Source organism: Helicoverpa zea, chromosome 26 (assembly GCF_022581195.2).
Source record: "Helicoverpa zea isolate HzStark_Cry1AcR chromosome 26, ilHelZeax1.1, whole genome shotgun sequence".
NCBI classification, from domain to species: domain Eukaryota; kingdom Metazoa; phylum Arthropoda; class Insecta; order Lepidoptera; family Noctuidae; genus Helicoverpa; species Helicoverpa zea.
Window position 1 is genome coordinate 3,426,884 of NC_061477.1, and position 27,273 is coordinate 3,454,156.

The following is a 27,273-nucleotide window of genomic DNA, read 5'->3' on the forward strand; positions in this document are numbered from 1 at the left end:
GTATTTTTTTGTACTTGTTCTTTACTAGCTTTCGCCCGCGGTTTCACCCGGGTCCCGAGATAACTTTTTCCCGTGACCGGATGGTGACAAATACCTATGTAGTTCTCTGTAAGCTACCTCCTCTTATTTTCAGCTTAGACGGTTCAGCCACTTTTTATTAGTTATGAGTAATATTACTAACACGGCTTTCTTTTACAGATATTTATTAACATTACATTACACTTTTATATTTCCAATTTAAAAAAGGTAATTTCTTTTTAAATAATCCATAAACAGTCAAATCCGTCAAATACCGCCTGTAACAATATTTTATTTATTACTTTCAATATATAAATAAAATATAAATTAATATTATACTAAGCATTATAGAAGCCATCATTTTGACATGGACTACGTTTTGTTTACCATAAACGCTACAAAAATCCTACAGAAAAACATTCCTAGATTGATCTCAAAAATGTATCCATCTTCCTTGCGTAGAAGAATATGTTTATTTTATGGAACTTCATATAAGTATTATCTTACCTAGGATTATTAGGTTGCCCAGGTCACTGGGTTGAGGAGGTTAGATAGACAGTTGCTTCTTGTAAAACACTGGTACTCAGCTGCATTCAGTCTGGAAAGTCAAGACTGGAAGCCGTCCTCAACATAGTTGGGAAATGTCTAGGCAGATGATGATTAATTCTAGACATATTATAATCTAGATTGTTATTCTCACAAAGATGCGGATACAGTGCCTTCTTATTCCATGTCGGTCGATATCGATATGTTAAACCAATCACGTTTAGACTCGCGTGTCACTTTATCTCCCGCCTGGGAACAAAGGCCAAGATAAAAATATTATATTAAAAACTTAAAACCATCTAGCGCTACTCTATTAATTAGCCAAGATAAGTATGGCGCAATAAAAAAAATATATTGTGTAATAAAAAAACTGTAATATCAACAAAACGGACAGTTAACACTGCTGGCTTACACAACGTTAACTGTAGCATAAAACGTCGTATTTTTTGTATAAATATAAGAAACTTTGGAGTCACAGCGATCATTTCTGCATACGTCGTTGTCGAAACCACAGCTCCGCTGTAAATTTTTAATAATTCACAGCCTAGTCCTTTAAGAATCAAACAATTATAACCGTTCTCCTTTTTTATCGATCGCGATTACCTTGGCTGTATAACGTAGTTGCACCAGTTGGCGCCAAAGCGAAGTGTCAAAGTGACGTTTGAAAACGCGCGAATCAGTCCTTCCTTTTTTAAATTTATTTTTTTAATTCGTGAAAATGAGGGAGCTTAACGGAGTTTCTACCACCATCGAAAACAATGGAGTTATTGTGGCCAAAAAGAAGACCGAGAACGGCAACAGTGAGTTTTTCTTTTTATTTCATTATTATTTAACTCCGTTATACTGATCGTTTTAAGGAAAATATTATAGTATTGTTTGTCGTGTACCTACTAGAATCTATTTTATTGAATGAATATTATGGGTTAATACATAAAGTTGCGTGTTCATAATGAATTAGGATTTTATCCGAATAAGGTACTAATTTGTTGTAACATTAGTGCCTACTTTACATTACTAACAAAATAATGTTCAGTGTATTTTTTTAGTATCGAGTTTTCATCACCAAAAGAAAATTTACATTAGTTTAATATTAACACGTTGCCTTTCTGCGAATGTGAATCATTAATTAATATTTTAGTTACAATAAAATTGTTACTAATTAATTTCAGATAATTTACGGTTTTTCTTGAACTATAAAAAAAGGCTTTAAGCCTGAACCCAGACATGTAACATGCTTTGATTTTGTCAAAGAATAAACGCGCTCGAATTGCCAACCTCCTTCTTTTTAAGAAGTTGGCTAACTATTGTCTCACCAATAAGGTTTTAGTACTCAACTTTAGGTACAACTTTATCCAAAATTAGTCCTGATACAATATATAGCTGCCACGAGCACCAATCACGTGCGTCCAGATATTCTGAGCGTGTCCGATTGGATTACAATGTACGTAAGATTAGTTCATTCTTAAACCACGTGTCTAGTATTGTACTTACTAATTATTGTGGTTCATCAAGAAATTATTACACATGTGCTACTGTATTTATTCAAATACTAGATAAAAAAGAAAATATTTTTTATAAAAAAGTTTTGTTAAAAAATAAATAGGGTGACAATGATTTTCTTAATTTTCTTTTTATTTATTTTCTCGTGGTGATTTATTTACAATATTGATGGTTATTTTTTTATTAAAAAAAAATAATAAAAAAATTGAGTTGTTATTCTCTAAATAAGTAGCAGTTATAAAGAAACTTCTAATATAACAAAGCAACAATAACAAGATTAAATCCGTTTAAAACAAAGTAATTTTTAATTACTCATTGGAATTATAATCATTGTATATCCTAGTGTAATCGATCAAGAATAATGATTAGTTGGCAATCGATCGGTACTTCTCGATCATAAATATTTCCATAGTTGATATACAGGATGTAGTCTCATGGATTATGGTTTATCCTGTATATTTAAGACATAATAATATAGAAAAATATCCGGGTTTATAATGAGACAGATTATAAAATAAGTTGAAAAAAAATAAGTTAATGCTTTTGTTGAAAATAAAACTCTTAAAAAGTTATGAAATGTACCAAATTCTGAAAAAAAAGTTTATAATTAACCCGTCATGTCATTAATAAAGAAAAAAATCCTCAAACAAAAAAAAACTATATTAATGTAGGTAATTAATTAACCCATTCAAATCTCATTCAAATGAATGCTCCGTTCTCGATAAAAAATTATATCAACTACCTAGTAAATTAATTGCCTTTGACATTCACCTCTACAATTCAGAAATAATTACATCATAATCACCAGGGCTCGTGTTAGATAATACGTTTTTTTTACAATCATTCACGAAAAAACGTTCGCTTTGCATAAGTTTTTTTTTTACTATGACGTTTTAAAAAAAACGTATACCTCAAAAAGCGGTCAAAGTTCATGAAAGATAAGAATTTTCAAAATTACTATTTTGTTTACTATCAGCAATATAAGAGGGTCATTGGTACTTTTATCATCTGAAACATTTAGAAAACACGTCATTTTTTCGTTATCATTAAATCAGTTTTCTCATTATTTCTAAATCCCATCATCCTGTAAGATTTACATATTAAATGAATACGACTCACCTATAACTGATACTAAACCATGTTAGGTATGCATATTATAATCCATGCTTTAGTTTCGTGGTCTTATTATTTTCAAAAAGAAGGTTCAAAAATTTTCAAAAAGTTCCAGCGGTCAATTTTAAATATTTCACAAAAAAAAAAAAACTAAAAATTTGTCAGCCATTTTAACCTAATACACTCAAAATATTTAATAGGTATCACTTAGCCCACATGTTTATTGAAAAAAACATGAAAAATACCAACTTATCTTAAAGAGGAAATAAAATATTTTGTTCCAAAAGGTCAACATAATCAAAATCACTTGAACTTATGTAAAAACAAATATTTTTATTTTTAATCTCCATTTTGTTGCTATCAAGAGTCAATTAACTAAATTACTAGGCATTTACTATATTATGCTTATAATAAAATAATGTTATAATAATTGATAAGTTGTTATCAATATGTTTACTTCTAAAAAATAAATAGTTATCAACCAGTTTTAACTGAAAAAAAAAATCTTATCGTCTTCTTTATGTTTTGAGGCAAAATATTTTATTTAGAACTTGAGATAATATTTTTGATTTTTTTAATGAGTTTATTACTGAAATCAAGGGTCCTATTTCTCTGATTTTACAAAAAAATGCTAAAATTTTGAGTAATTTACAGAATTCTTTAAACTGTATCCAGTATCATCTTTTTAGCTGTAATTTGAATAGGTATCTTTGGTAGTCGTTACGGGTAGTCAAAAGCTAGTTAGTCTGACAACCAGTCTTACTTAGGAATCATGGCTTACCCGGGTCACTAGGTTGAGAAGGTCAGATATGACTGGAAAGCTGCATCCGATATGACTGGAAGCCGACCCAAGGATAGTTGGGTAAGGCTAGGCAGATGATGATATTTTTAGTGTATTGTTCACTGGAGAATAAAGACCTTACCTATATCTATTTTGAGTTTAGTTCTAGGTTATATTAATTACAGTTTAAAAACATCGTGTTGAAACAAATCTTTGCATGATAAGCTATTTTCCGGCTAGTTAGTAGCGCCACGCGACACGGTCTAGTAAACCCAAGGTTAACTGATGATTAACGTGAACAATTAACTTGTTTGGTGACCATATGTTTTGGATTTGTAGGACAAAATTCATTTTTTTGCAACTGGTCGTAGTTGGTTTTTAGGGTAGAATCTATTAAAACACAACCTTAAGGTGTTTTTCGATAGGGACAATAGAAAAAAATATATAAATATATTTTTTTTATAAGCATTTAGTGTTTGAAGAAAATATTAATTATTAGATTTAAAACAAATTAAAAAATCGTATCGTTTGAGTTCCTTTTCACTCGACTGCCACGAAGAGTTGATTTAAATATAACTTTAATACGAAAATCGAAAAAACATTTAATTTCAACCTGAGCGCTATTTTTTACGAATAAAAATCTGCATTATGTATCTTAACTTTGGTTTAACATAACGATAAAAATCAGGCTGTATATTAGACTAATAACAATGACCTTGCCGTACTTTATGCATTATTTGCTCCAATGATTCATTCATTGCCATGATTTTAATTCATTGCCAAAGTTACATAACTTACTTACATTCTTTAATATAGCAATTCAGTTAGAATACCTACATTATCACCATATATATCTTTAAGTGTTTTCGTCCCGTGGGAACAAATGCTCGTACCGGGATAAAATATAGCCTATGTTACTCGGGAACAGTTCAGTTTTCCAACAGGGAAATATTTTTTCAAATAGGTTCAGTAGTTTCGGAGCTTTTAAGGTACAAACAAACAAAAAAAATGTTTCCTCTTTATACAATAATAGTATAGATGGTCACTGCAACATAATTTAATAATCCGTTGAAACTATTAGTGTTAATTGCGTTTATAGCATTCAATATAACTTTACAATATCGTTTATTTATCCATATAACAAAAAAAAACTGATACCAAAGAATATTTTTACACAATCTGAATAGAACCTGTAAAACAATGAACCACTGCTAATCACTTAACCATTGCTCCAAACGACATTTTTTTTTTGTTTATAACGCTATTTTAGTTAAATGTTATTGGCCTAATTTTGCATATTCACCAACAAAAGTTGCAAAATAATCATTTAGGTATACCTATCAAAAACATCTTTGTCAATTATGTGCTTGGTACATTGAATTATAATTAATGTCAAGTAAAGTTACCTCCCCACTCAGAGACATCCATCCTCATCATCCTCCGAGCCTTTTTCCCAATCATGTTGGGGTCGGCTTCCAGTCTAACCGGATTCAGCTGAGTACCAGTGCTTTACAAGAAGCGACTACCTATCTGACCTCCTCAACCCAGTTACCCGGGCAACCCGATACCCCTTGGTTAGACTGGTGTCAGACTTACTGGCTTCTGACTACCCGTAACGACTGCCACGGATGTTCAATGACAGCCGGGACCTACAGTTTAACGTGCCATCCGAAACACAGCCAATGGTTTACTTAGAAAGTACATACAGACTTAGAAAAGTTGCATTGGTACTTGCCTGACCTGGGATCGAACCCGCGCCCTCATACTTGAGAGATTGGTCCTTTACCCACTAGGCCACCACGACTTTCCACTCAGAGACATTGATAACTAAAATATATAAAAATCCCATAGGTTACCTACCAAGCATTTCTGTAGAAGAATTGAGGTTGATAAACTAAGTTACTAACAGCCAGTTTCTTCATCAAAAGTTAAAACCAAAGTAAAAGTCAAAGTAATGTCTAAAGTAAATGTAACGGTCAAATTCAATTTTTCTATTAGTTTTGCTGTCACTTTAGCCTTGAAAAAACGTATTTGACCGTTACTTTTACTTTAGACATTACTTTAACTTTTGATGAAGGAACTGGCCGTAAGAATCAAACCCGTAACCTTACAAATGGCATTCCAGTCAGTTACAGTTCAGTTTTTAATACATAACATATTAATTTAAATAACATTGAAAAGGTTAAACTCTGCATCAGATGAGATAAAATACCATCTCCAACGTATTTTCGAAAAGGCTCGACAGATAAGGAGTTCAAATTATATGAACAAAGTTATCTCAATAAGAACAATAACCTCTTTGCGGTGATCGGTTAACCGTGAGTTTTATATTACTTGTAAGAGTAATTTTACACCATATAGGTGTTAATAATACTGATATTACAACATATTGGTTAGCGGTTTTTAACCTATAAGTGTGAATACAATTGGATTGTGCCATTTCGAAATATAGTAAGTACAAAAATACAATAAGTCATAAAAATTTAACCGACTTCCCAAAAAGGAAGAGGCGTCAATTCGGGTATTAGTATGTTTTTTTTTGTAAGTATAATCGACTTAGACACAGAAATAAATTAAAAATCTAATCATATTTTGGAAGCCTTATAAGCGATTTTCTTTCATTGTAAGCGGAAAACATAAAATATATTAATTCTATTTAATACGTTTTAGGGAAAAGGCTAGGCAGAGTATATCTGACAAACAGAGAAAGTCTATATTCAAACAAAAATAGAGTAAAAAAACATTTATCTTAAATCCCTCTATCGCCTTGTTGACAGTGCCATCCAAGAGACTAGACAAAGATTTATCGTACACACACACACACACACACTCACACATACATTAAGATACACACATACACAGTTACCCAGTCCTCGTGCACACACACATTCAAACAAGCATACATATTTATACACACATAGACAGTCCACATACAGCCCATCTTTCAGGAGCTTATCTGAAACTAGCCGACACTCACCCTCTTCACGCTCACTTGCACATTTAACATTAGGATGACCATGATATTATATGGATTTTAAGGACAATCAAGTTCTTTTTGTATTTTTTTGTTTATGGAAGGGAACGTATTTTTTTAAGTAATAATAATAAATAATAAATTGTTTATTTCGGATAACTAAGCGATCCATAAATTGTTAGTAATTTTAAAGCCTTAAAGATAATCAATACCAAACTATATGTATAAACCGAATCAATTTTATTGATAGTGTTTAATATTTTTTTTGTATTTATTTTTTATTCGGGGTTTTTAGTCACAAGGATATATCAACCCCATCGTACCCTCTATATTCTATTTACATCGTATCATATAATTACTTTTAATTTATTAATTTGTGTTAAACTTATTTTGGTTAAACTGTGTTTAATGGACCAAGCATAATAATGTAGGTCATATAACTAATATACATTTAAATATTTGAATATAAGTGACGCACGAGAATGCAACCATGAAAAGAGTTAAATCAAAGAAGGCTTAGAATATCCCGGGGGTTTAATTCAATAAGTTTATATTGTTTTACTGTAATAAATTCACTTAATATATTTCACAATTCAAACAATAATAAACAACAGTACACCATTAACTATACTAATTATAATGAAGAGAAAACATATTATTGTTTGTACCCTAACGGCTCGTAGTTTCCATGGGACATGGGTGAAATCGGAGGAAAACGGTCATTTACGAAACAGTTAAAATCTTACGAAACAGTTAAAATCTTACAAGTTAGTAACAACAAAAAAAACTAGTTACATATTTCCTTTTTTAAGTCAGTTACAAATGACTACTTCCGAATTGATAAAACGAAAGGTTTACTGCATAACAACAAAACTACGTAACACGAAACAGGTTTTTTTCTTACATTATAATGTTACCTGTTAAAAAGTGTTGCCACTCGGTCAGTCAATGTCTTGGCCAAGGTTATTTTAATAAAAACCTTGTCAATTCAATTGATTGCCGAAATGCAAGGCAATGGCGACTGTAAATTGTATTTATAAAATCATTTGTTTCATTGATACATGTGTGTTTATTTATAGAGAATTGTATATAAAAGTTTTAGGAGAAATAACGCATGATTTTTCTGCTAAATATTCCATGTAGGTACACATTTCGCAAAAAGTATCTCGTATATTTGTTCTTTGTACTTTATATAATACTAGCCGTTTTTGCGCGATTCCACCCGCATCCCATGGGAACTTCTGCACGAACCCGTATAAAATGTAGCCTATAGCTTCCCTCGATAAATGTTCTATCTAACACTGAAAGATTTTTTTAAATTGGACAAGAAGAGATTTGTACGTTCAAGCAAAAATACAAACAGTTTTATAACATTAGTATTCATTTTTTTTCTTTTCTCCTTATATTCTCATGTTAGACGATCCCTAAAAATACTTTTTACATAGCCATCCTACAGTAATCCCTATTCGTATAAAATTACATTTAAGAACACTTGAATTCTTTGAACCTTTGTGCAAACTAGTGGCTGAGTATGCCTCTAGCTCTACTGACCTATATACATACATGTATTTATATATATTTTTATATGTACTTGCCTATTTTTAGTAACATTATTTTACTTCATACGCATTTTTCACATGTCACGTTTTCACAGTTAATACATTTCATAGTTAATTATAAAGTATCAGCCGTTTTCCCTCGGTTTCACCCGCATCCCGTCGGAACTACAGCTCATCCCGGGATAAAATAAAGTCGGGAATAATGTAACTCCCAATAGTGAGAGCATTTTTTAAATCGGTTCAGCTTTGGTGCCGTTAGGGAACAAACAAACGGACAAAAAAATATTTCGTCTATATCATATATTTGCATAGATAAACATATTAAAAATAATTTATCAAAACTTTCGTTGACAACACTACAATACGTCTACTGATGACTGATAGAACCAGGTAAACGAATTTCACATCTCGGGAAAATTACAGTCGCATACGGAATATCCCTCGATGAGAGTGTAACCAGTCATAACCGGTTTCCTTTTACCTTTGAGTCTGTCTAGATTTTGTCTCTGATGTTATAAGGATAAGTTGCTATGGGGATTTTTGCCATGAAAGGATAAAGACGTGATGACGATAGTAATCATGTTGTAGAAAGTACGTAAGAGATACTTTTTTGTATGTTTCCTGTTCGTTATAGTCTTTTGCATTTAAGCGACTTGTCAAAAAGGAGGATGTTCTTATTTATATTTTTTTATACGTGATTTAAAGGCATTACAGATTTTTAGATGTACAAAAAATATACTAATTACACTTTTATTTATTCAGTTTACACTTAATAGCATAGTCATTCATTTACTATTTGTTCAAATTAAATAAAAAACTGTTAGAATTTAACAAAATAAGAGGAACAACTTCAAAGAAATTAACAACTTCAAAGAATTTACTACAGAAATTGAAACGCAGGTAATTTACCGCAAATATATAACTAACCGGGGTTTTTACCCCACTATGCAAATCTCAGGAGACATTTATCACTCAAATATGACTCAGTTGCCTTGAAAATCCCATTTAAAATAAACCCGTAAATTAATACTAATTAATGTTCACAATAAGCCGCCATATTTATTTAAGAGTGCATGACATTGACAGCTGTCAAAATGTGACGTCTATTTGCGCGCGAAATGACAGATTCGTCATTGTTTTTAAACGTCATCGGTCACGTTTTATTGTCGATGTTTTTCATTAATTACTGAAATTAAAGTGTTTGTGGTTTTCATCTTACGTCTTTAAGTATTGTAAAGTACCTGTCGAGGTTTTTCTGTTGGGTCTTTCCAGAGATCAGATTTGTGACTGTTTTCATTAGGGTATTAATTATTAAACAGACATGCTGAATGATTTGAAATCTATGAGTCATTACAAATTAGTGTATAAAATAAAATTAAGATAGAATATTATATTTAGGTCATCTTAAAAACTGAGCAAAAACATTGTGAAAAATCTATTCTCGTTAACATATACCTAGGTAAAAATTTTGGTTGATTGCTGGCTCTTTTAGAACTAACTACTTTTATCTTAGATAAAGTACATACCTAGTAGGTAATTTATAAAAAATAAAAACAATAGCAGCCTTTATTATGGTACTTAGTTGATACAGATCTACGTTTCTGGTTACGAAACAATTATTATAGTAACCTATTCATGACTATTAGGCGATTATAGGCTTTTTGCAACGTCTGTTTTTCTCATGTTGTTTTCCTTCACTGTTGGTCAATGACATCAATAGGTGTAGAAAAACATAGGTAATCATTTAAATCATAAAATAATACCTACTTACTGCTTGCATTTTGCTTGATACAAGACGTTGCAAAAAAACATATAATCATATTTTATTTTTTTGCTATTTTGCTAAATATGTAGGTTACATAAGACGTATGACAGTAACACGTGAATTTTGTTTGTTTATGACAAAAATGCATTTCACAATATAATATAAACACTGGACTATCTATATTTATATAATAAAGAAGAAGCATTTTTGTTCGTTTGTTTGTACCGGTTGCGAAGTTATTAAACTGATTCGGAAAATGCTTTCACTGTTGGGAAGCTAACTTGCCTTAGAGACCCTAGTCTATATTGAAGTCCTCACGGGACGCGAGTGAAACCGCGGGAAAACTGCTGGTAATTTATAACTTTGCCAGGATTATACATATGTATTTTATATTAATATCTATTTACTGTAGCTGGCTACTTTATATCTGGGTACGTAAAAAAGTTATCTCGGAACGCGGGTGAAACCGCGAGCAGAAGCTCGTATCATATTCTTGTAATAATGATGACGACAGCAAAATTGCAGTAATATTGAGAACATCAATGACGTATAACTTTCGCAAACATTTTCTTGACGATCAGGTTATCATGTGTTTTGTATTTTACCTCACATGACTCATTAAACAAATGTTGGTAAAATCAAACATTGTTTTTTAAAACGTGAGTAAGCATAACGTGACAATTTTTCGATGACGTAGAAGTATATAAATAACTGTTACAGCCTTTTTATCGTCCCACTGCTGGGCACAGGCCTCCTCTCACACGGAGAAGGATTGAGCATTAATCACCACGCTTGCTCAATGCGGGTTGGTGATTTCAGACTATAGTCCAGGTTTCCTCAAGATGTTTTCCTTCACCTTTTTATCAGCCATTGGTGTCTAAGATATACTTAGAAAGTACATACAAACTTAGAAAAGATGCATTGGTACTTGCCTGACCTGGAATCGAACCCACACCCTCATACTCGAGAGGTTGGTTCTTTACCCACTAGGCCACCACGACTACGTGACTAGAAGTATATGTATTTGTATTATTAACAAAATAAAATATCTACGGTTTTTTTTTACTTTCTTTGGCAATATATCTATTATTTTTGTTGGTTACTGGGTTTTTATCGCCAACAGTGTAAAATTAAATAAAATTTTCACTTAAAAAAAATAGCATTTCTCAATATCGTAAAGTCGTGTTTGTTACAACTTAACTCAAGAATGGGTGAACCGCTTAAGCTGAAAGTTATAAGGGAGGTAGTTTAGATCGTCGTGTTCCGTCGTAAGCCTTTTATGTACCAGGGCCGCGGTAACTTCTTCGAACAGTCCCGCAGCCCTAACTCATTGTGCTTCTTAAAATTATTGTGAAACTATTGGTCTAAACGCAACTCTTAAGTTAATTACTTTACTACACTAATTACTGTCTTAACTATTATGTGCTTATTAATTATCTAATGATCGTAAAGTTGCCTTAATATTTCATCATTATTTTTTAATACTTTCCTTTAATATTGTGCAATTTTATAAATAACTGTTTTCCCGCGAGTTTATCCGAGGGAAGCTCTTCCCGTAACCGGATAAAATGTAGTCATATTCTTTGGGGATAGTGTAACTTTCATACAGTGAAAGATTTTTTCAAATTGATTCAGTAGTTTCGGAGACTTTTGGGTACAAACAAACCAAAAAATGTTTCCGCTTTGTTATATTAAGATAAAACAGACCTACGACAACATTGTATAATGGGTTTTAAAACGTACATTAATCATAAGTATTATCATTTACGTATAGGTACTTATTATCCTTTACGCCAATCTATAGATATGATCATACTGCACTGTGCTTGCACGAGATATACATTAATTTTATAACCAGCTTTCTCTCGCAGTTTTGTCCATGTCTTACAAAAACTACTTACCGTACCCAGTCAAAAGTAATCCATAGCTTTCTTCAGAAATGGGCTATCTAACACTGAAAAATAATTTCTCAAAACGGACTGGTAATTCCAGAGATTTAACCGTTCAACTCAACAAACAACTCAGATTTATAATACACACTACCTTATGTTGGTATTTATTTTAACCTTTACTTAAATAAGGGGTAATTAATATAAGGAAAAATACTCTTAATTCCCAGAAATAAATTTAGTTACTATGTAAGTAATTGCGACAAAAAATGTATGTATCGACCTCCACGAATTTAGGAAGCAATCTTCAAATAAAATATCTACTTGATTCAAAGTCCAACGGATGTTCTGTGGTAATAATGTTATTTTCAAATTGTCTGCATGTACGTACGGGATTATCTCTTGGCGAAATCGCTTTGTGGGTTTTCTTAAACTTTCACAAAGCAGCCCGTAGTCTGGAAGTTGGTGATTGATTCACCCGTGCATCGGAGAGCACGTAAATGTCGGTCCTGCGCCTGATCTCTTTCCGGTCGTGACGGATTGCCGTCCCATCAGGTTATCAGAGTGAAGGAATAGGGAGTGCACCTGTGTCTGCGCAAATGCACGTGCACTATAATATGTCTTGCGCAGCTGGCTGATCTCCTTTATATGAGAACAGCCGCCGTAGCCGAAATCGGCCGTGGACGCCCCAATCTCTTGAACATCTGTAGATAATAAGCCCGAATTTTCTGTTGTTAAACAGCTCATCAATTCTAGTCAGACTTTCATTGTAATCTTTACAAATATGTACATATTTTAAAGCTAAAGAATTTGTTTGTTTCAACGCGATAATTTGAGCGAAAACTAGCATGTTTAAAAAAATACATTTCAGTATTATATAGCCTATTTATCAAAGAAAACTAAAGGGTACTTTTTAATCAAATTCGTGAAATGTATCTTGCAAGACGCGAATAAAACCGCGGCTGAAGACTAGTGTTGTCACATATCTACATGTCGATAACCACATTTTATGTATATCGACTACCGGTATTGGTGAATTTATGTTAATTTTATCGAATACATAGAAACTTGATGTTATATCGATATTTAGTGTATTTTTTATTGGAACAACGGAATCTTTTATAATTATGTATATTATAATCGATTAGTTATGGAAATATTTTAGTTATAATACAATGTGCATTTTTTCAACTAACCTATATGAGTTTGATGTAGTGGTGGTAAAACAATTAGGTCACACAAAAACACAAAATATTAAAGTTAGAAGATTTTTTTTCTAATGAAAGGAATATAATAGCATTCTTTATGTGGATTATATTATTAACTTTTGATAAAAACCTTTTTTACAAACCTACTCTGCCCCTTGCACAAGATATATAATATGTACCTATCTACTATTTACAATTCACAAAACTAGGTCAATTTATCATTTACTAAAAGGGTGAGAGAATAGGGTAGTTACATTCTTAGAAAATCTAAAACTTTGCCCGAGGTCATGCCCACGTATTATTTTTATATGTAAATGTATTCAAATTAAAGTTTTCTTAACGCAATATAAATAGAAAAAGGTTGAACTAAATATTATTATAAAAAGCTCTATTTATTAACAATTTAATTACGTAAAATCTATTTTACTGAAAATTACATTATTTTCGATATCATCAAAACCTCTTCGATACGATTAAAAACGATGTTTAAATCGATTCATCAAAAATCTGACTCAAAATATCGATACCTACACTCATTCACAGCAATTATCGATTCCCAAGTTTTGACGCATGCGTAGTATTCGCAGCTGAAGTACAAATAACATCTGTTGAATGTGAGACAGTCAGTCAGCCATAGACCCGTGTCGCGATACCTCGTTCACACGAAATTTTGTATTTATTTTCCGTGTTTTTGTGTTATTAAAAAAACCGCGAAACCGTAAGTAGAGACAACAGAAATATTTCCAATTTAAAATACGACCTTTTTGTGCTGTTTTTTTTGTGTTTTTTTTTAAACGTGCGTTTCGTTTGTGATAAAAACAAATAGTAGTTTGCCTTCATGATTGTAATATATCGCGATTTGTCACGAGATATCAATGTGATTTACTTTTTATATCGTTCCGGTTCCGGTAGAACCTAGGTCAGAAGTTGACCTAGGCTGTAATGTTTAGTTAATTTTAACTGCATAATGGTTTTTATCGATAAACAATTGCGTGATAAGAACGATTATAATCGCCCAAGGATTGTTTGGGTTACGTTTTCATTCATAATGATTTGTGTGTAATTGGAATGTTATCTTGAAGATTAATCTGCAGTGCTAGTTTCCATCAGAAGTTATCTTTTTATGCACTAAATATTGACGTGACATTTGCCCTTTTGGCACAAGCAGAGGCGTATGGAAACATTGATATTTTCAGTGTTTTCTTCTTCGTTATTAATCTTTTAGTAAAAGTAAAAATATTGACTATTATAGTAGAGCATGTTTATATATAGTGTGCAAGCGAAAAATCAGCTCAGTTTTTGTGTTATGGAAAAAACCAAACAAAATTTCTCACCATTACGATTTCCATTATGATATTTATAATATCGGTTTTTACAATAAACCGTAAATAATAAAACAATAAACATGAAAAGGTAAACTAATTGTGCTAGAAATAAAACTTTGATTGAGCACCCAAAATTTAGATAAAATATTTTTAATCAAGGTTTACATATTTTAATTAATTAGGGTCTCAAAGATAAAATATAGTTTCTGTTTTATTATTATTGATGACTAACCTAACTGGTGCGTCCAAAGTTGCAGTTAACGAAAATCGCGGTTTATGCAATTATCGGTAAGGTCAGAATATTGACTATAATAGTTAGTCATATTTATAACTATTTTTATAATTGTTGAGTCAATATTTCCAAACGTATTGTTTTCTTTTAATTTTGTTTGGTTTTTGTTTTACTTCAGAATGAAAAACGTAAAAAAATTATATAGTGGGTTGTTTTTGTAGCTATTGTTATTCATAATTGGCATTTTAATTTGCGTAAATGTGATAATTCAGAAGGAGTTCAATTTGAACCTAAACCTACATAGGGTTAGTACATATAAGATAATGATGTTATTCTCACATTTTCCCAAATTAGACGACATAACCCTTATAACGTTACAACCATCCTATAATATTTCATCCTTGTCAAACATTATGGGTCATCATCATCATCATCTTCCTAGCCCTTTTAACTATGTTGGGGTCGGCTTTGGGTACAGAGCTAAAATTATTATTATAGTTCAAAGGAAATCCCTATTTGTTGACATACCCTTAATATTTATTACAATTACGTTACAATTTCGATATTACGTTATTTTTATTGACGACATCGATCCTAAAACAATTTCTTTTTTGCGTATTTGATTGGTATGCCGAAGTAATAGAAATATTGATTTGAACTAAATATAGCTCCGAACTAAACAAAACGTGTTGATTTCGATTCAAATTGAACATAAGTCTAAATGAAGTCCAATCCGTCCGCGACTTAGGTGTTACTCTTGACTGTCGTCTACATTTTGATACTCATATTGATAATATAGTGAAAAAAGCCTTTCGGATGTATGGACTGGTGATGAGATTTTCTTGTAACTTTGTACGACCATCTACATTCTTATTATTATATAAAACCCTGGTTCGCTCGCAATTAGAATACGCCGTTCAAATCTGGAATCCTTTATATGATAAGTACAAGGATAGGCTAGAAATTGTCCAAAAAAAGTATTTACGTACTATGAATTTTAAATGTTATCGTCCTAGAGCCTCCTATGAACAATTACTGACACGTTATAAAGTTCTTAGTTTGGAATCTAGACGGCTTCTTCTAGGTGTAATGATGCTATATGGCATATGCAACAATAGATTCGACTGTATTGATTTATCAAATAGTTTAAATTATACAGTACCTAGGTCCGTCATGCTTCGTGGGGTACGTGTGCCTCGACTATTCCACACAAATTCGTGCAGAACTAACGCTGGGGTACGCATGCCTCTCCGTCGCCTCGTTGACGCGTACAATACTCATTTTATGGAGCTTGACATTTTTACTCTTTCCAAAAATAGTTTTAAGGCAAAAGCAGTAGAGTTATTAACTACATAAGATATTTTAGTTTTTTTTACCTTTCTGTATCTGATCTTCATAACAGTCTTCAATTTAATTTTTTTTTGTGATGCACACTGTATGTTTGTTTTTTTCTACTGAATTTCTTTATTAATTCGTGGACAATAGTGTGGGTTACATGTATAATAACACTGTTTTGCATGCAATTATGTGTATTTTCGTAGAATAATATGTAAACATAAGGATCTGTTTGTATTAAGCTAAGCATGTAACTGTTTTTTGTCCCAAATAAATAAAATAAAATAAAATTGAATTTCTCTGACCGAAGCCCCGAAAGTTTTGTTAAACAAAACTTCGAGACTTGTAAAGGGAGAAAAAACAACTATTCTTTTACGAAATTACAGTATTACAACCTTTTATAAATAGTACCTACTATTACTAGGAGAGCACGATAAACTGTAGGTCCCGACTGTCATTGTCCTCGATCGTCAAAAGCCAGTAAGTCTCAAAACCAGTCTTACCTTCAGTTACTGGGTTGCCAGGTAACTAGGTTGAGGAGGTCAGATAGGCGGTCGCTCCTTGTAAAACACTGGTACTGAACTGCATCTGGATAGATTGGAAGCCATCCCCAACATAGTTGGAAAAGGCTCGGGAGATAAATAGTACATATTTTAACTTAAAAAATCCAGATTTTTTGCACTAACGGTACTCAGCAGTTTAAGGACACGCGTTCACTTTTGCAGCAAGGACGTTAACTACCGTTAGAACTATACATTTAATTATTGTTATTAATACCGTCTGTTATTTTAAGTGAAGGGGAATTTGTGTGGGCAAATTTTGATACTGTAAAAAATTTATAGTTTGAAACGTCTGCCCAATGTTCGGTTACGAAACTTTAACTTAATTTTTCTTTAAAATGCACAACAATTCCCATAATTTGTCGTTATTTTTGTTTCCAAAGACAGAATATCGTACCATCTTCATTTTTTCCATTTAAATTTGTATTAATAAAAAGGGTAATGGCCTATGTTTTCCTTTTTCCATAAGGTTAATAACCTATCTGAACATATTATCCTTAACTAATCAAATATGATAATCTATGAAAAAAGAACTTGATTATCTGTAACAATTTTCCCGGTAAAACGCCATGATTAATCAGTTCTAATTTTAAAATCAGTCACAGACAACGGAACAAAATATAAATCCTATTTTATATCCTGCATAAATTAACTGCTACTTTAAATTCATATTTAACGTGAGAAAAAACATATTATATTGTAAATTGCAAGTTTTTATTTACATATAACTTTACTTTAATATGCATTGTGTTGATTTATAAAAGTCGACAAAAACTTTTGAAAAATGACAGATGACAAATCGTTTTAGGGATCCATAGACAAAAAGTTAGGTTGTCTGTATTGTTAGACCTTATTTATCTATTTTATTTCACGATTATATGAATCCAATGAAAAGTTAGTAGGATAATTAAGTACTTATCGTTCTACGTGAAGTTATACTCTCGGGATGTCGGTAAATCCGCGGGAAACAGCTTTACCATGATTTCTATAATCACAACTAGTTGTCACATCACGACAATGATTAATTTACTATATTTTCTTAAGTGTGTTAAGGACATCTTAGTGTAACAGGTCTTTCAATTATTATTAAACTGTCTACTTCACATAAATTTACATTTATTTTTTTAAATCTAACGCGCCCCGAGATAAAAACGATCACTTTTTTTTCTCTATGCTATAATCTATCACTGTACCTTATCGTCACATAAAAATCAATTTGGTTTTTAAAACTCAAATACAAAACTTTATTTATCTATAGTACAATTAAACCTACGTAATAAAAACTATTTTCAAATCCTTTACTGATATCAAAGTACTACAATTCAGTTAAGCTACTACAAAGTAACTGCATTTAAACCGCTAGTGAAAGCCGGCTTAACAATAAAAGCTGGTTAATTTATCCGTTTATAAAGTTCACAAGAGTAACAGAAGCTTTGAATTGGTTGCACGTGGAAATAACAGTCTTTGGTGTCCATCTTTGGCATTTTATTTCTAAGTTTCATTATGCATTTATGCAGTTTTTAATACATAAAATGGTTAGGTATAGTTATAAAAAGATATTATTTAAACTTCTAATAATTTCTGACAACAATTATAACGTACCTAACTGCTTTCTTAGATAGCTTATTTTGACATTGAACCAAATTTTTAGTTTGATTGCCTATTTTGACTTTAATTGTTTCGGGAAACTTTGAAGTCTAAAGCAAGTGATTTTCTCGCTAATTCTAATTAACAAAAATGAACGAGTTTTTAAAATCTAATAGTTTGAATAAATTAGATAATGATTCACTCCAATGACATAGATATCCTAATCACATACGGAACCTCATTTATTAAATCATTCGTTACCCAGTATTTACATGCACAAATCTAATGATTTACACAATTATATCCTCGCAAATGATTCTTAGTTCATTTATTTTGTTTTAAAGCTAATTGATAGAATTCTTAGTAAGTCATAATGATTTCAAAATGATTTTTGTTCATAATGACATAACATCGTCAAAAAAATTAACGAAAGATGTTAATTTTTCAAATTGCTATGTCATGCTAAGTTATAATCATGTCGAGTGTGTTTGTCTTTTACGTTGTCATGTTAAATGGCTGGACTGATAATAGTTATACCTACCATTAAAGTTAAAACATTTAAAACCAGTTAAAACACCAAATATTAGCGATAACAGCATTTAGCTTTACCCGACTGCGCTAAAACACATGTAACCTATAAGGAGGGGTATAAGGAATAACCTTCCTAAATTAGTGCTCGATCATGTAATATCTTTACAAAAGATATTTTTATATTTTCAATTTACATGCGTTCTACCCCATACACCGGAGCTATCGAAACAAGTTTTCTATTCAGTCCAGTAGTTCCAGAGATTAGCACGATCAACCAAAAAAAAATCTACAGCTTTATATATCACTATGTAGATGACAGACAAATTCACTTTTTATTTATATTTATTTAAAGATTAAAACAAGAGAAATCCCTTCTTAAAGATCTATCTAGACCATCTCGTTTGAACTTCTATAATCTGATGGCGAGGTATTCGAAACATGTCAAGAATTTAAATTAATATAAACCGTCGTTTACATCAATTTTTAGGTTAATCACGTAAACCACCACTTTCGTTCTTTTATTGTTGATTCGCTGATTTCTCTTGAATTTATTTGTTTATTTTGGGATTGCTATCAAACTATCTATTTCATCTCATAACGTCACTCTTACTTTTACACATCTCAACTTGATTCTTTAACATAAACTTATTAATAGTTCTTGGCAGAAGTCGATCTATAGCAAATGTGTCATCATCATCTGTTTAGACCTTTCCTAACTATGTTTTAGTCAGCTGACCATCTGTTTAATAAATAAATCTAAACTCTTGAATCTAGTTGTAAGTAATATTGGTTGTCAGACCTTCTAGTCTCCGAATTTCGACTAACGATTGATGAAGATCAAAGTAATTTTATGTAAGCTTTTACGTCAATAAAGAGCTTTTTAACAATACTCCAATAACCGTAACAATACAAAAACCGGAAACTAAAAAACCGCACTTTACTAGGAAGGAAACCTTGATTGCGACCTCAACTTTCATATGTAGGTAAACGAACCGAAAACGTAACAAGGTTGCATATCAAAATACCGGTCGTTACCGGTTTTTCGATATCAGATTAATATCTCAGCTCTAGAGTTCCTTAGAGGATATTTGAAAAACCGAAAGCATTGTGCTTTAATTGTTTTAACTTATTTAAGTACTAGTTGCTTTCCCGCGGTTTCACCCGCGTCTCGGGGTAACTTCTTACCATACCGTGATAAAATATAGCGTATGTTAGGAAGTCGAATAGTGGCTTTATAACTTTACTTTAGTGGCCAATAGTGAAAGACTCATATCAGTGTAGTAGTTTCGGAGCCTTTAGGGTACAAGAACATAAAAACATTCTTCCTCTTTATTATAGTAGCATAGATGACAGGAAAAATGTATTTACTTTGGTTTTCAAAAGCCATTTTATAAATATTTATCTTATTCCTAAAGTGCGAGTTATTAAACCATTCATGTTTTAGTAAAACTCAACTTAGCTGATTTTATACTAACTTCTAAAAAATGCTTCGCTTATATTACCTAGCCAACAATCGGCCAACCATTTGCCCAACATCCACAGTCACATTCAAACCAAATGCGTCTCCCAATATTGGTGACAAACATTTGCATAGTCATAAGACCGACGTCATTTCTTAAGCAATTATTGCATAATGGTACTTAAATACTTTTAGCGCGTGACTATGGCAATGCACTTTGACTTAGTTACTGCATTCAATGCAATTTTATTCATTACATTGTTTTCTGAACGAATTAAAAGTATTAGTTTGCAATACTTGAGTGATATTTGAAACCTTATACATTTAAAATTGCGTAGTTTCTTCGGTATATTTTTTTCGGAATTTGCGTTTTCGAAATTCAAGTTTTAGTAATGAAATGGATATGCGGAACCCTTAAATCACATTGATACTCTTAAAAACTAATAAACATATATTTCACAAATTGCATTAACTAAAACAGTAATGTCATTTAAACAGCAGTTTATTTTTGGATCTCAAAATCGAAAAATATTTTAAACCGAAAGTGAACCCAAAAAAATATTTTGCCAGTTTTATAAAAAAAACTGTTTACACGGAAATATAGTTATTACTGATGAAATAACAATTTCATTTAATAACGAAATGATATATGGAGGCAGGGGTTATCACAGTAATAAATTAAGTCACAATTTAAAATAGATAACCTAAGGTTATTTGCCTTACAATTAAATTCACTCAGTATCTTACCAACATTCGCACAAAACGGTCGTATTTCAAATTCGAAAAAAGAACAGTAATTCTGAATTTAAATTTCGAAATACGAATTTTTAGTTAAAACAAAATGGCTGCTGTTAACGGAAAGGATTCAGACCCTATCGTACCTCCTTCGTCTCTGATTAGAAGAGTGAGTTCAAGGTCTGTCAGAAACTCTATTTCTGAGGAGAAAGAGAATGGAGATGGACCAATCAAGGGATCCTTTGTGAGTAAATATAAGAAGGCTCCTGAGGCACTAAAGAGTTTCCATTTGACTGATGCTGAGAGTGAGTTGGAGGTACCTGGAACGCCCATGACACCTAGAACTTCTACTACCCCTGGTTTGTATATTTGGACAATACACCTATATGTTATGTACCTATGTTGTTTTTTTTTGCAGGATTTTACAACGTTATTTAACATTACATATATACCTAGGTATACCGGTTATTTATTTTACTGTTTTCGTTCCTATTGATTGACGTATGGCCGGTTTCTGAGCCCCTTTATGGCGTTTCTTGTATTCATTTTGGGAGCCAATGCCATGGCAAAAATGTCTTACTGACTTTGTTAAAGTTCTGATTTGGCTTAGATTTATTCCGGGATATTATTATCCAGGATATTAAGCACTTCTTACGGATATAACATGCTTGATAGCCCTAAGTTTAAGTTAAACTCATACTAACTTAACTAATCAGTTCAATATTAATCAGCATTTATCAAACTTTGAAAATAACCTTCGTCAACCTCGTTCAAAATTAGCAAACAAAGGTTACACGGCTTCTCAAAAACATTTGCACTATAAACTCTATGTGTATTGTTCTTGAGTTTACTTGTAACAGTCTAGTAAACAAATAAACACACACACGTGATGTTCATTTGTTAACTTCAAGGTAAAACTTAAATAAATGATCTTGATTCTGAAGGCTGAGAGACTTTGTCTCAGGACTAGGTTTTTCCAATGATTTTGATTTTTGGGTGTTTGGTACCAATATTAATGTGGTTTCCCGCGGTTACCTTGCGTCCTGGGAGAACTTCTTCCCATACCTGGACAAAATATAGCCTATGTAACTCGGGAAAGATTAGCATCCTAACAGAGAAGGTTCAGACCCTAAAGGGTAAAATACACAAAAAATATTCCGTCTATTTTATATTAGTATATGTTGATGTGCCTAAATATTAACTTGTGTGTGACTTACGTATTAACTTTTCTGTACAACTTTTACTGTTATATTTTTGAACAATCTCCATTCAAGGTGGGCTTCAATTCATTTTTTTATAACAACAAATCTAATACTTCATGAACACGCAACTACACGGAATTATTGCAACATCCAATGTTTGTTTTATGATTCTAATTAAATGGTACAGTCTGCAAAAAAATAGTGTGCAACTTCAAAATAATGTTGCGTAATGCTTATTGAAAATTGCTGTCTCATCTGCATTCTTAAAAATATTACGATTTATATGTATTTGAAATCTTTAAAAAAATACTTATTTGACATGGATTTAAAACTCCTATAAGTTATTTAAACTATCTCACAGGTTACGCTTATTGACTACTATTATAAAAAATTCTACAGAATCAAATGACAAACTTAATGTTATAATTTAATGGAAAGTTTTTATACATAACAATGGATTCAAGTACACGAAAATAAAAAAAAAACTATTTCTTCCATTTAATGATTAATAACAATTTATTCATTCAAACCAACTCGCATTTAGTACGTTAGTGATTAGCACCCAATCCTTCTCTGTGTGAGAAGAGGCTTGTGCCCAGCAGTGGGACGATAATAAGGCTGATTAGGATGATGAATTATTGGAAATAAATATTATTAATCATTCAATAGAAGACAAAACCTCTATAGATGCAAATGATGATCTTGTAACACCAGAAGTCTATGATATTTTTCTAATAATCCATGTCTCTTGTTCACAGGCCACGAGAACTGCACATTCCACCATGATTTGGAGTTGGACCACAGGCCCCCCACCAGGGAGGCACTTCTCCCCGACATGGCCAACTCTTACAGACTCCTGTTGACAGGTAAGAATAGACCAAAAGACCAGTCTTTTCGTGTAATTTTAGTAGTAGACTGTAATCTAAAATGGTCTTTAATTAGAAATGATGCTACGAAGAAACGGTTAGGCTCTTCAATACTTAGTGACACCAGTATTTCATATGATTTTTGAGATGCAATGTCTCTTAGAGCCAACAAATTGAAATTATTGTCTTGACTTGAAAAACTACAAAAGCTTTTATATTACAGTAAACATATTAATATTTTCTTCACCTTCAGGTCTTGGAGAGGACCCAGAGAGGGAAGGTCTGCTGAAGACTCCTGAGCGTGCTGCCAAAGCTATGCTCTTCTTCACCAAGGGTTACGACCAGAGCCTTGAAGGTATGTACGAACAAAACACATTGATTATGATCATGATGAGATTAGTGGAGAAAATGTTTCCAAGACTTTAGTTATTCGTTTTGTCTGCAATTAATGAACCTTAAGAACCATTTTGATAGGATTCCATTTCGGGATGATCAATAAACTTTACCTTTTACCCGACTGAGACATAAAGAGATTTATTAAAAAGGCTGATTCTGAAGCACTACTTAACATACCAAACTTTGCAATTTCAGAGGTCCTGAACAACGCCATATTCGATGAAGACACCGATGAGATGGTCGTGGTCAAGGACATTGAAATGTTCTCCATGTGCGAGCATCACTTGGTGCCCTTCTACGGCAAGGTGTCCATTGGCTACCTGCCTCAGGGCAAGATCCTTGGGTTGAGCAAGCTGGCTAGGTGAGGAATCATTGCCATATAGTTACTCATTTAAAGAACTCATCTTCATCAACTTAGTAAGTACTAGCTTCTGCGAGCGTTTCATCAACCTTTGCACGAAACCGAATAAAAAGTAGCCTAAAGCCTTCCTCAATAAATGGGCTATCTAACATACAATGTTTCTTTCAAATCAGCGTCCAAATATGATTAGCGTGTTCAGGCAAACGAACAAACTCTTCAGCTTTACAATATTAGTATAAATTTAATGCTAGTCTTCTACTAAAGTCACCATAATGTGCTTTATCGTCTAATCCTAAAGGTTTCAAGTTCTGCAATCAATCATCAGCTAGGTATTTTGCTAATAATACACCCGCAAAGTGTGTCCCACTAGGAAAGTTGTGTGGGAAAGTGGGTGACAGTAATATTATAATGAAGCCACCTCAAATAGCTTCAAGAAACAAACTGCATGATATTAAGTGGTATCTAGTTAAATGTGTACAAATAAACAAATATCCACGTCAAAGAAATAAGTACACTTCAACGGCTAATGGATAATAAACAAATAAGATCTGCAGCCCTTTTAGCTGTGTTTATAAAATCAATGCCGTATATGTCAAACTTTTCTATATTAATGCTTGAGATTTAAGCAAAACTAAAAAACTGACTGACACATTGAAAACCTAATCTGGGGTTAATATTTCCCAAACAGTTTCAAGTTATTGTTGTTGCAAATCAATGTCATTTCATCACAACTTTTACGAATTCAACCGATCACAAACCGTTGTACGTAGTTATGAAGTCTTATTTTTCCACTCTTGTAATTGATTTACATGAAGCCAAAAATCTTATTACTTTTTTTCTAAATTCCAGGATCGTAGAGATCTTCTCCCGCCGTCTCCAAGTCCAGGAGCGTTTGACCAAGCAAATTGCGGTGGCTGTTACTCAGGCCGTCCGCCCAGCTGGTGTTGCTGTCGTCATCGAAGGAGTGTAAGTATACCCTTACTAGCTCATCATCTCCTGTTGGGGTCGGCTTCCAGTCTTACCGGATTCGGCTGGGTACCAGTATTTTACAAGGAGTGGCTGCCTATCTGACTATATCCTTACTAGCTATGCCAGCGTTTTCACCTGCGTGAGTACTCCGCACACCTAGATAGAGAATAGTCTATAGTCTACCTCGATAAATGGGCTTTCTAACTCTGAAAGATGTTTGGGATTTACTCCACGTACCAAGGTAAAATGTAGTCTAGTCTGAAATATGTTTTCAAATTGTTCCAGTAGTTCTTGAGACTTACCTAATAATGTCTGGTTATTTCCTAACCCACCATTAGATCTAGATCTTATCTCTTGCTAGTGGTCTAGTAGGTTTTAGACCTTGTTGAATGCGCGCGGATGTAAATACCTAAGTATGCCAAAATATATGATGCACGGATCAATATTCACCGTGTCAATGTACCACAAAATATCTAGATGTCGCTACTACTGAATTAGGAAATGCCTGCTAGCATACTGATTGTCTAGTTTGCCGACAAACGAGTAGAGGTCGCTACTGTCTATGTTTTAATTCCAAACAGTCTCGCTAGATGGCGACACTTATACCCATGTTTTTTTCGTGCATTGATGTTGTGCTTTAATCATATTTTTTATCTTCTTCCAGGCACATGTGCATGGTTATGCGAGGAGTTCAGAAGATCAACAGTAAGACAGTCACCTCCACCATGTTGGGAGTGTTCCGTGATGACCCCAAGACGAGGGAGGAGTTCCTTAACCTCGTGCACTCCAAGTGAGAGCGAGATCATCATTTACTCAAGTTGCATCGTCCATAATATTTTTTTATAATTTTCTCAAGATTTTTTTGCTGATTTCTTTGCTTTTATGCATTTTTTTTCTATTTTTGAATCTCTAATTTTTTACTGTTTTTTCTTGTTTTTGTCTTTCATGTAAAAATTGATGTTTTTTGTTGAGTTTTCGGGAAAAAAATATTACGGACGTCCAACTTAAACCGTGGTTTATTTAATAAGTTATCTAATTAAGTTATTGCTTTTTATTGCTCTATTATAGTAATTTATAATTACTAAAGAACAATTTAATGTAACAAAGCAGCTTATACTTTCGTTCCTTTTTCATAATTTTTCTTTCATTTGCAAAAAAAAAACTCAAAAAACATTCAATAAACTGCTACAACAGTATTTACTACAACGAAAATAGGTATTAATTTCTCAAAATAGACAAACAATACTGCCTTAGTTTAATAGCATAATTTAATATTTTTTGCATCTCTTTATTTTATTTAGTTTATTCTTTAATTATTTTTTGTAATAATTAAATAGCACCATTCTAATTTCAAATAAAAATATACATGACAATAAAATAATGACAAAACAATATTTATTAATTTAAATTTATATTTTAGTGGGGAATGTGATAACAAAATATATATTGCCCAAACTTATCACATTTTCCAAAATAAAATTATATTTTAATAAGAGATTTAGTACAAAAAATATTATTAAAATAATTTATGAAAATTGTTGAACGTTTTTTGGACCGATTAGTTTAATTTGAACAAAAATCTCAAGCATAATATGGCTGATGTTTGACATTTTTGTAAAATATTTTATTTTATTCGTTTTTAGTAGTTAATAAAAAAGCTAAGAGCCGATGAAGTTGCCTTAAAATGTGAATGTACGAATTTTTGATATGTTTTAACTATATCATGATTTTATAAATAAATGTTTTTTATTTTAAGTTAATTATGCTTTTTATTGCACACCTCTTTACACTTTACCCAGATCATCAAAAAAAGATACTCATTTATTTTCGATACATCATTTACCTCAATTCATAGTTTTTATTTTAACTGTTTATATGTATTGGAACCAATAACTATAATGTATACCACATTAAAATACAAAAATTATAATTAAAAAACAAAAACAATATAGCTTCCTAAATATAGCTTTTGCCGAAAAAACTGCTCTTGAAGAAAAGAAAACATGCAAGTCAGTGTTTAAGAAGTTGCCTTTCTTTAGCTATGTCCGAAATTACGCTTTTCGTACAAACTTACCTCTTTACCGTATTATTATAGATTTATCAAATATTATTCATCACTCTTACCTATGTTAGCATGAATACAAATTTATCATTCAAGTATCACCATACAATGATTTAAATACTTATAACCTATCTTACCAAACGGTATTGGGTTATATAGCCAGTCTCTTAATTAGACTGACAGCCGACGCCGACGTAGTTTCGCAAAAACTTCAGATAATACATTGTACGCACATAATAGTCACAGTCAAATATACACACAATAAGAAACACCACAGAAAGTAAATATGTAAATTGGCAA

General features: G+C 32.0%; 1 protein-coding gene across 2 annotated transcripts; it reads left to right on the plus strand.

The window, feature by feature from the left end:
- The first annotated feature begins 1,030 nt into the window (after positions 1 to 1,030).
- On the plus strand, positions 1,031 to 26,671 carry LOC124643064 (GTP cyclohydrolase 1). Of its 2 annotated transcripts, XM_047181905.1 has the most exons (7): positions 13,965 to 14,071; positions 21,214 to 21,476; positions 23,078 to 23,185; positions 23,439 to 23,540; positions 23,777 to 23,942; positions 24,792 to 24,908; positions 25,576 to 26,671. In XM_047181905.1, the coding sequence occupies exons 2-7, from the start codon at positions 21,224 to 21,226 to the stop codon at positions 25,703 to 25,705; spliced, it is 876 nt and encodes a 291-aa protein (XP_047037861.1). In that variant the 5' UTR covers positions 13,965 to 14,071; positions 21,214 to 21,223; the 3' UTR covers positions 25,706 to 26,671. The 2 variants fall into 2 exon arrangements, with proteins under 2 accessions (XP_047037862.1, XP_047037861.1); XM_047181906.1 differs by lacking the exons at positions 13,965 to 14,071; positions 21,214 to 21,476 and adding an exon at positions 1,031 to 1,364.
- Positions 26,672 to 27,273: the final 602 nt, after the last annotated feature.

Coding starts and splice junctions, on each gene's coding strand:
- LOC124643064 (XM_047181905.1), top strand. CDS start 21,224: ATGGCTGCTGTTAACGGAAAGGATTCAGACCCTATCGTACCTCCTTCG. Junction 21,477..23,077: donor TAGAACTTCTACTACCCCTG/GTTTGTATATTT, acceptor TCTTGTTCACAG/GCCACGAGAACTGCACATTC. Junction 23,186..23,438: donor TTACAGACTCCTGTTGACAG/GTAAGAATAGAC, acceptor CTTCACCTTCAG/GTCTTGGAGAGGACCCAGAG.